Source organism: Phocoena phocoena, chromosome 3 (assembly GCF_963924675.1).
Source record: "Phocoena phocoena chromosome 3, mPhoPho1.1, whole genome shotgun sequence".
Classification (NCBI taxonomy): Eukaryota; Metazoa; Chordata; class Mammalia; order Artiodactyla; family Phocoenidae; genus Phocoena; species Phocoena phocoena.
In genome coordinates this window covers 158,110,269-158,120,258 of record NC_089221.1, presented here as the reverse complement: position 1 = coordinate 158,120,258, position 9,990 = coordinate 158,110,269, and the positions used below count along the sequence as shown (strand labels likewise).

The following is a 9,990-nucleotide window of genomic DNA, read 5'->3' as shown; positions in this document are numbered from 1 at the left end:
AAGTCAAATGAGGTCTATGAGTTAGCAGTATGGTTTCAATGCTAACTTCCTGGTTTTAGTAATTGCAGTGTGGTTATGTAAAATGTGAATGTAAGAGGAAGGTGGGGGAGGGGGTACTAGAACTCTCTGAACCATTTCTGAAACTCTTTGAGAAATCTAAAATTATTTCAAAATAAAAAACTAAAATAAATAAATGAATGTGGTGATGAGCTACCATCAGATGGCCTTTCTGGTGGCTTTGGTCTTAATCATCATGAGCAAGCCTGGACAATAAAGACCCACACTGGGTTACACCTTTAAAAGTTTTTATTACAGAAAACCCCATTCTTCCAAGTCCAGCTCAAGGCCCCCCTTATTTACTAAAACTGGGCTTCTGTGCATATTGGATTGAATGGTTTTCTTGCTCCCTGGGTATCTGCTGTGGAGTTGAGGACTCTGCCTTTGATTGTAGTTCTCTGAGAGGAGGGGCTGGGCCTCTGTAGCCATGTTCCATTCTGCACAAGGCTTACAGACACCTAGTCAGCAGGGCACTGACAGCATTATGCCCCTGCCTGGGAGGTTAGGCAGGGGAATCTGACAACTTTCAGCAAGCCCTGTGCACCCACTTTGGGTCTGGTGGTGACAGTGTCCTAGACAATGTCACCGTGGGCCCGAGACTACAGCCAGTTCAATTGCTGAAGAGCCAAATATCAGTGCTGGGGTCAACACAGGGCATTATGGCTGGGCCCCCCACCCCCACCCCCCGAGTGTGAGGATGGGGACAGCGGCATGTTGATCCCCAGAAGTGCAGGGCGGTAAGCAAAAGATGCCAGCAAGGTGGAAGGGTCTGCTTCTCAGAAGCAAATTAGACAGGGATCAGGGAGGTCCTGAGAGCCCACACACGAAGGTGCAAAGATTTCAAAGGCAAGTAACTGGGAAGTGGTGCTGGACAGTGGCTTGAAGGAAGCCCAGCCCAGAACATATCAGGACAGATTTGGTCATTGAATGAATCAATGCTTTAATAATAAGGAATAATGTGGCTATCACAGGGCATTACCTGGAAGGCTGTGACTGCTACTGCTACTCACTGAGCAGTTAAACAGGGGACGGGAGGGTTTGAGGGTGTGGATCTCAGAGCAGCAACCTCAGCAGAAGAAGGCTGGCAAGGGTCAAGGGTGTGCAGAAGCCTTTAGAGCCAGTGTCATTGGTGGTGCTCAGGGGAGTGGGAGTGGGTGTTGAGGAGGCATCGGAGCTGTCTCCACACTCAAACTTTAGGAAAGTGATTCCTCCAACCATCCGATTTCCAGGAGCCAGGAACTCACAGGTGGAGTTGCTGACATTGGAGCAGCCTTTCAGCACGAGCTTCATCTCTGTGAATTCAAAAGAGACAGTAAGGACTTCACAGCCCCTTTGCCCTTCCTCCCCAGTCTTCTCAATGACCTGCAAGAGCTGAAACAGGTCTGTTCCTGACACAGGAGCTTGGAAGAAGCAGCCCAGGATCAAGAACACCAAATGGTAACGGCAGAGTGGCTGTGGAGGTGAGGGCCTAGATACCCTTTCCAAATCAGTCCTGGAGGAAACCGAGGCTCCTGGAGGTGGATGCGAACCTGAGCTCACGGGTTAGGGCCAGAGCTGAACCTAAGACTGAACTCTTCAGTGTTTTCCTGAGTAGCTGGCAGGTGGTGAAATCCAGGGACAGGCTCAGACACTCCGTAGTCCTCTGCTCTCAATCCAGGAGGGAGTCAGCATTTCAGACCTGCTCCTGGCCTCCCCTCTTCTAAGCTCTGCTTTCCTGGCCTCCCCTCTTCTAAGCTCTGCTTTCCATCCCCACTCCTCTCTGGACCTGAGTTCTCTCTGCCTGAGTTTTCCCTGAGAAGAGGGAAAAACAACCAGAGGGGATGCAGAGAGACCCCTGTGTCTTAACTCTAAATCTGTGTTGTGATGTGTTTAACCCCGTTTTAAGGTGCAGGTCCTAGGAAAAGACAAGGGAATTTGCAAAGAAGATGTGATTGTGATTGCAGCTACCTTTTACTGAGTACTTACTATGTGCCAGTATTGCTCTGTAGGCTGCAAGTCAAACAGCCCTGGAGGAGAGGCAGCTCACAGGGGAGGAAGGGGCTGGAGGAGGTGACTGGCTACTTGTTAGAGGCAGGGCTGCAATTTGAGTTCAAGACTGACTCCATACGTGCTCTGAGAAGGAGGGGGAAGCCTCCACATCCCAGTAAAGAAAGCAATTCGTTGCTGCTTTAGAGCAAATATCAGTGCTGGAGGTTGAATTAGAGTGTGTTTGGAAGATGTGTTGCCTGGCACATGGCTACAGTATTTATTTTTAGCATCTTTATTGGAGTATAATTGCTCTACAATGGTGTGTTAGTTTCTGCTTTATAACGAAGTGAGTCAGCTATACATATACATATATCCCCATATCCCTTCCCTCTTGTGTTTCCCTCCCACCCTCCCTATCCCACCCCTCTAGGTGGACAAAAAGCACCAAGCAGATCTCCCTGTGTCATACAGCTTGGGCAAAAACAAAAACAAAATCCTACATTTATGATGGCTTTGATCTGTCTGGCTTTCAGATTAAGTCAAAGGTGGCACAGTGGTTGAGAGTCCGCCTGCCGATGCAGGGGACACGGGTTCGTGCTCCGGTCCGGGAAGATCCCACGTGCCGCGGAGCGGCTGGGCCCGTGAGCCATGGCCGCTGAGCCTGCACGTCCGGAGCCTGTGCTCCGCAACGGGAGAGGCCACAGCAGTGAGAGGCCCGCGTACCGCAAAAAAAAAAAAAAAAAAAAAATTCTTTTTTATTTATTGGTTTTATATTGTATGATGGTTAATTTGTATCTCATAATGGTTAATATCAAATTACTTTTGTAGAAGAGAACAGTTGGTTGGATTTTATTTTGAGAGAAATCATCAGTATTGTTTATTTTCAAGTTTACAATGACTTTTTTTTAAGTATGAAATGCTGTATTGGTTGTACGCCACCACCACAGGGGAATAGATCGTGGCTAAAATGTTAAATAGATTTCTTTTTTATTTGTTGTCGTTGTTGTTCTTTTTTCAATTAGTTGGATATTAAAGCCCCGTTTGACTCTTCCTTCCAGGTGACCCAAGCTGTCATAATCCAATACCTCTCAGTGACATGCAGAGAAGGGAAGGGTACATATAAAAGGAAATAAAAGTCAGACCCACCCATACCTACAGAACATCTCACCCTAGTAAAGAAATAAATGCCAGGAGTGACGTGATGCCCTTAAATGAGCCTGGCTTGATTACAAGCCGTAAGAGAACAGGGTTCAAGAGACCGACAGCCCAGGAGGAATGAACTCTGGACTGAAGTGGCAGAAATAGCAACCAGCTCAAAGCTACATTAACAGCCTCACTATCTCAAAGGCATCCTGATGTTATTCCCTCTTCTTACTAACCTCCTCCAGGCCTTTTTTGTTAATCCAGAATTTATGATCCAAGGCATGACATGTTTTAAACTCAAGTCCCATAAAAAGGAAATGGCATACCATTCTTAAATTCTGCGATTAGATTGACACACCTTTCTTCTTTATAACATTTCCGGGTTGTCTCAGTACAGGAAGTTTCACTAGATCCATGACATGCAAGGCACTCTGTGTTGCTGGACACCTCTTCCTGTGGGGGATCTGGGTAGAGTAAGGGTCATTAACTCAGAACAGTGTTATCACAAATATCACGGTACTGCCTTGGGTGGAAGGGGAAAGGCAGACAAAGACGCTAGCCAGAGAGACCTCTCAGGGTCTCTCTGTATGCTCAGGAATCTCAGATCCTGCCATAAAAATACCAGTCATCCCATCCCATGTCCCACCAAAATATTTACAGCACACAACCTCACAGACCTGCCCTTACAGGCCATCCAGTCTTCAAGAACTGTGGTCAGTGAGGGTGTTGGGATGAGGAGGGAAAGGTAAGATTTTGAGCTAAAACCAACCTATAGCTAATGTCAACGGTAGCCAGCTATTCTGAACATTAGCCAACAGGTGTGTGACTATTACTAAATCTAGCTCTGAACAAATGAACACAGGCCATGATTTAACAACGTGGCTTGGATAAAAAAAAAAAAAAATTACACTGAGACTCAGCTCTGCTATAAATGAAACATGTTCTATGACTATGGCCACATTTTCTCCTCTTCAAAAAGAAGGCTTTTTTCCCTGGTGGCGCAGTGGTTGAGAGTCCGCCTGCCGATGCAGGGGACACGGGTTCGTGCCCCAGTCCGGGAAGATCCCACATGCCGCAGAGCGGCTGGGCCCGTGAGCCATGGCCGCTGAGCCTGCGCGTCCGGAGCCTGTGCTCCGCAACGGGAGAGGCCACAACAGTGAGAGGCCCGCGTACCGCAAAAAAAAGAGAAGGCTTTGATCTAAGCCAACAGTTCTCAAATGGTGGTCCAGGGACTCCTGGGGATCCCTGAGACCCTTTCAGGGAGTCCACTAGGTCAAAATCATTTTCATGGTAATACTAAGATGTTCTTTGCTTCTTTTACTCTCTTTCTCTCATGAAAATACAACAGAGTTTTCCAGAGGCTACATGACATGTGAGATTGCAACAGACTAAGAGAACAAGCAAATCTGAGAACCCAGCTGTATTCTATTAAACCAGAAATTAAGGAGCTTTGAGAAAACATGGAGCAATGCTATTCTTCCCACTAAATATTTTTTGTTTTGGAAAATAGTTATTTCTATGTAAAAACAAATGTTATTAATGGTAACATGTAATGAGTTTTATTATTTTTTAGTGAACTAATAAATATTTTTAAAATTTCTTAGCCTTATTTTTAATACAGTTAATATTGATAGTTATAGTCCACAGAAACAAACGTTATTTGGAGTCCTCAATGATTTTTAAGACTTAGAGTCTTGAAAGAGGTCCTGAGGCCACACCATTTGAAAGCTACTAATGAGCATCTAGTACCCTCCCCCACATCTCGGAGCGCTGTGATTTCTGTCTTTACTGAGAAAGGGGAAAGCATGGTAGTAGCGCTGGTTTTCCTCATTTGTTTGTATGTCAGCAGTTAATGTTACCCAAATATTCACTGAAGTGCCTAGACTTAAGATGTCCACCCAAGAGTGAGAACCATAGGTAGTGCAGGAAGGGACGGAGAAGGGAGGACAGAGGAAGGATGTGGCCAGCACCCACCTATGGTGTCATTGGTGTCATTGCACGCCTTTCCTTGGCAACACTGGCTTGCAAAATGGAAGGTTTCATTAGCAGATACGTGGACTGTGAAGGTCTCAGCCACGCTGCAATTATCCGCAGAGCAGGCCTTATCCTCATACAATGTGATGTTTTCTCCTACACAAAGGCAAACACAGACTGTCAGTCCTGGGTACAGAGTGTTCAGGGAGGGCAAAGGTCCTGAAGAGCAACTGCTTTAGGCAAGGGCAGAAAACACACCCTCAGCTCAATGCAGTTTGGGGGACACTGGAGAGGGTTTCCTGCAAAAAGAAAAATCCTTCTCCGTGAGGTAGTTCCTTTGTTTAGCAAGAGATTATCAGAGAAGCAGCTTAAATTCCAGGTGAAAGGCTGATGGGGAGCTTAGAAGTGGGTGGTTCAGGTTGACACACCCAGAGCCCACTGAACATCTAAATATAGACTAGTAGATGTGACGGGTCTATGTGCAACACGATGTTGAACCTGAAGTTAATCAAGCTTCTAGACCAGAGCTATCCAATATGGTAGCCCTAGCTCTATGTGGCCACCTACAAATCAGTCCTCAGTCACACTAACCGTATTTCAAGTGACCAATAGCTACATGTGGCTACCACATAGGACAGCATTGACATAGACATTAACATCACTGAAGAAAGCTGTACTGAACAGCATGAGCGCAGTTTACAGGAAAGACCAGGAGTAGGGGAACAAGTGAAATGACATTACAAAGAAGCACTCAAACAAAGCCAGAATATGAGACAGCTACAGGATAAATGGCCCCATTTCTCCAACAAATCAATGGGATTGAGCAAAGAAAGTGATATTAGTTATTATTAAACAAATTACACACAATAGACCTAACAGCAAAATGCAATGTGAGGATTTTGTTTGGATCCAAATTCCAAGGCATCTACTAGAATAGATCTTTGAAACACTTGGAACATTTTGAAGGTGGCCTGGGTATTACAAGAAATTTTTAAATTATAGCTAATTTTCTTAGGTGTGATAATTGTATTGTAGTTATATAAAAAGGGGGAAAAAGTTCTTATCAGAGATGAATAGTGAAGTGTTTATAGGGGAAGTAACATGCTATCTAGGGTTGCTTTAAAATATTATGGGGAGAGGGTAAATTAGGAGTTTGGGATTAAAATATACACACTACTGTATATAAAATAAATAACCAACAAGAACCTACTGTATAGCACAGGGAACATACTCAATATCTTGTAATAACCTATAATGGAAAAGAATCCATTTTCCTAAAATGGAAAAGAATTCATATATACGTGTGTCTGTGTGAATCACTTTCCTGTACACCTGAAACTAACACATCATTGTAAATCAACTATATTTCAATAAAAATTAAAAAAATAAAATGCTATGGGGAAAAAATAGCAAAATGTTAGTTGTTGACACAGGATGGTGGTTACATAGGAGTTCATTATAGTCTTCTACCTGCTTCTGTGTGTGTTTGAAATGTCCATAATAAAAAGTTTAAAATAAGTCAAAATGCTCTGAGAGAGAGGTAACAATCACGCCAGCAGGACACCCTAGAAGGAAGTCTGAGTGAAAACATGTTGGATCTGGAACAGGAAGGAACACTGAGAAGAGGGAAAGGGGGGCAGAAAATGGAAAAATGAAAACACCTAGAGCAAACTGCCTGCTTTGTAATTTAGCGAAGAGCTGCCCCTGCTTCTCACGTTCACTAATACAGGTCTAGCATGAAGTCTGAGTCAGGTGCCGCAATTCCAAGGAGCCACAGGGCTTGTCTGCTTGCTTGGCTCTACCACTGTTACTGACTCCTGCATGCGGCTCCTCCTGAGAGGCGCCTTTGTGACCCCCTCTCTCCTTGCACAGCCCAGCCTTAGCCTTGCTTTCCTGGCCAGCCCCTCCAGCACCTGCCCTGTGCAATTTCCAGAAATGGGAATGATGAGCATTCCCCAGGCTCACCTAGAGAAAAGTTCGTCAAGAAAGTGGTACAGCTGATACTGGCATTTGCGGGACACTCAGCGGCATTTCTGTCAACACAGGCGTCTGTCAACGAATTACACTGCACACAACTCAAGGATTCTGGGAAGACAAGATGTTCGGCATCGTCAACATTCAGGAGACATTTATAGAGTGTGCTCTGGCCAAAGCACTGCACTCACCTCAGGGTAAGAGAATAGCCAAGATGGCATCCCTTCCCTCTGGGGTCCCCCAAACTTTAAGCTGTGAGGTGGAGCCACCCCCATTAAGTTTATCCCCACTGTCCACCATTCCCCAGTGGGAAGACCCAACCTTGACCCACAACACTGAGTGGTACCACAGAGGGCAGTGTGCACAGAGAGGTCTCATAGCCTCCACTGCCCACACCTTGACATGAGAGGTCACATGAGGGGATCCCAGGGCACCAAGAGTGAGAAGACCGTGGTGAGGTGGAAAAAGGGGTCTTCATTCCAAAAGGGGGCCATGTGGTTTCTCTCACCTACAGCTGCAACCGTGAGCATGACGATGATACCAGCAAAGAGGAAGCCCTTCATGGCGCTGGACATATGTCGTTGAGGATGAGGACTGTGGCCGCGGAGCCTTAAGCCAGAAGAGATACAAAGAGGGCAGTCCGGGGAATCAGAAGGCTGCTGGGGAGTGATATTCCCTAGGATTGCAATCAAACTTCAACAGACCCAGCCCATCCTTGTGACAGACGGAATCAGCAGTCTCAGCTGGGAGCACGGAGCCAAGATGTAGATTCCACCCTGCCCTTATACCCACAAAAGTCGGGTTTTCCCAATCCTAGATGCCTGCAAAGGCATCCACACACAAGTACAAAACACAGCCCAGGGCATTTCCTACAGAGCCACCATGGGTACAAAATGGGCAGAAAGATGACTGCCACCCCCACTGAGGATGGGAGACCAAGAAGAAGGCTGGGCTCTCATGTCCCAGGGCTTAATGTCCATCCTGTAGGTGGTATCTTGCCACATTCACAGAATGCACATAGGAGCTCTGTCTCTGCCATCGCCACTCCAACAAGCAGGCACATATTGAGCACTTACTCTTGTTCCAAGCACTTATGTGCATTGATTCATGTAATTCCTCCATCCAGCAGGCAGGTACTATTTTTAGCATCACCTTATTTCAAAGGGGAAATCAAGCCCCAGAGAGGTTAAGTAAAGCACTCAAAGTCAAGGTTGCACTCCTGGGAGGGGTTAGAGCTGCATTCGGCCCAGCCCTCTAACCACACTGACTCTAACACACATGACCCCCAAAGCCCCAGACCTGGACACGCTCAACCTACAGAGCTCAATCAGAAGCCTCAGCACACTTCTGACTGGCCTGTCATCAATCTCTCTGCACATGAAAGTCATCTAATAGCTAAGGTTTAGCTGTATTTATTAAGATCCTGGGAGTTTGGGGTTAGCAGATGTATACTCTTATATATAGGATGGATAGACAACAAGCTCCTACTGTATAGCACAGGGAACTATATTCAAATATCCTGTGATAAACCATAATGGAAAAGAATATTTTTTAACATCTTTATTGGAGTATAATTGCTTTACAATGGTGTGTTAGTTTCTGCTGTATAACAAAGTGAATCAGCTATACATATCCATACATCCCCATATCTCCTCCCTCTTGCGTCTCCCTCCCTCCCACCCTCCCCATCCCACCCCTCCAGGTGGTCACAGAGCACCGAGCTGATCTCCCTGTGCTATGTGGCTGCTTCCCACTAGCTATCTATTTTACATTTGGTTGTATGTATAAGTCCATGCCAGCTGGGACAAAGTGAAAAGAATTTTTTTTAAAAACAAATGTCTATGTGTATAACTGAGTCACTTTGCTGTACAGCAGAGATGGGCACAACACTGTAAATCAACTATATTTCAACTAAAAAACATAAGATCTTGAATCAGAGCTCCTAGAATTTTAATTTGCCCGTGTATCAAACAGCATGGAAGGGAAATGTCTGGCTCTGCACTGAGCCCTTATTCATCGTTAGCTCATTTATACTATGAATAGTAACCAGGAGCTACATGTGGCTACTTACCTTTGGATTCATTGAAGGAATAAAAGGGAAAGATACTGTTTCTCAGTCACCAGCCATGCTCCAGTGCTCAGTGGCCACATGTGGCTGGTGGCTGCTGTATTGGTCGGTGTAAGTATGGAACAAGTCCCAGGGCACAGTGCTGCTGTAAAGATTTTTGCCCACTCCACAGCTGAGAAAACTGCAGACGGAGGGATAATGGAAGCTGCCCAAGCTCACCCAGCTTGTAAGACGAAAAGTGGGACTCCATTCAGGGTCCTTCCAGGTCCAAAGCCGAGTTGTACCATAATAGCTGCCACTTACTAAGGAGCAACTGACTTTCATTAGGGCGTTGCAGGCCACCGCCTGCATCTCACCTCACCACACCACATACACATGCTCCCCCACATACACACTACACCACACACACACATACATACACACCACACACACACACATACACACACAAACAAACAAACACTATGATCCCCTAGTTAACTGATAAGAGTCGGTGAAAAGAAAGAGAAATTAGCCCCAATGGAGGGAGACAGACAGCCCATCAGTTATCTAATGGCCCCAATATTTAGAGATCCTAGGAGAAAAATTAAGTATGCTTGGTTTGAAGCTTGTGGCAGGTGTTCTGTGCATTGCACCCTGCAACCCCCAATGCCCAATCACCACTCCAGGCCCAGAGCCCCAGTAGAGAGAGAGGTTCAGGGGTTGGGCCTCCTGGGAAGGGCCTCTCAAGCCTTGTAGGTGCAAAGGAAGAGGAGATGGGAGGGCAAGAAAGGAGGGTAAAGAGTCCACAGCAGCCACATCAATTAAGT

At 45.8% G+C, this 9,990-nt stretch overlaps 1 protein-coding gene across 1 annotated transcript; it reads right to left on the bottom strand.

Annotated features, from left to right (window-relative positions):
• Nucleotides 1-1,110: 1,110 nt before the first annotated feature.
• LYPD8 (LY6/PLAUR domain containing 8) lies at nt 1,111-7,679 on the bottom strand. Its single transcript, XM_065875442.1, has 5 exons — nt 7,625-7,679; nt 7,108-7,227; nt 5,143-5,298; nt 3,495-3,632; nt 1,111-1,349 (listed from the first exon to the last, which is right to left on the bottom strand). Exons 1-5 carry the CDS (start codon nt 7,677-7,679, stop codon nt 1,111-1,113), a joined length of 708 nt encoding a protein of 235 aa, XP_065731514.1.
• Between the last annotated feature and the right edge of the window lie 2,311 nt (nt 7,680-9,990).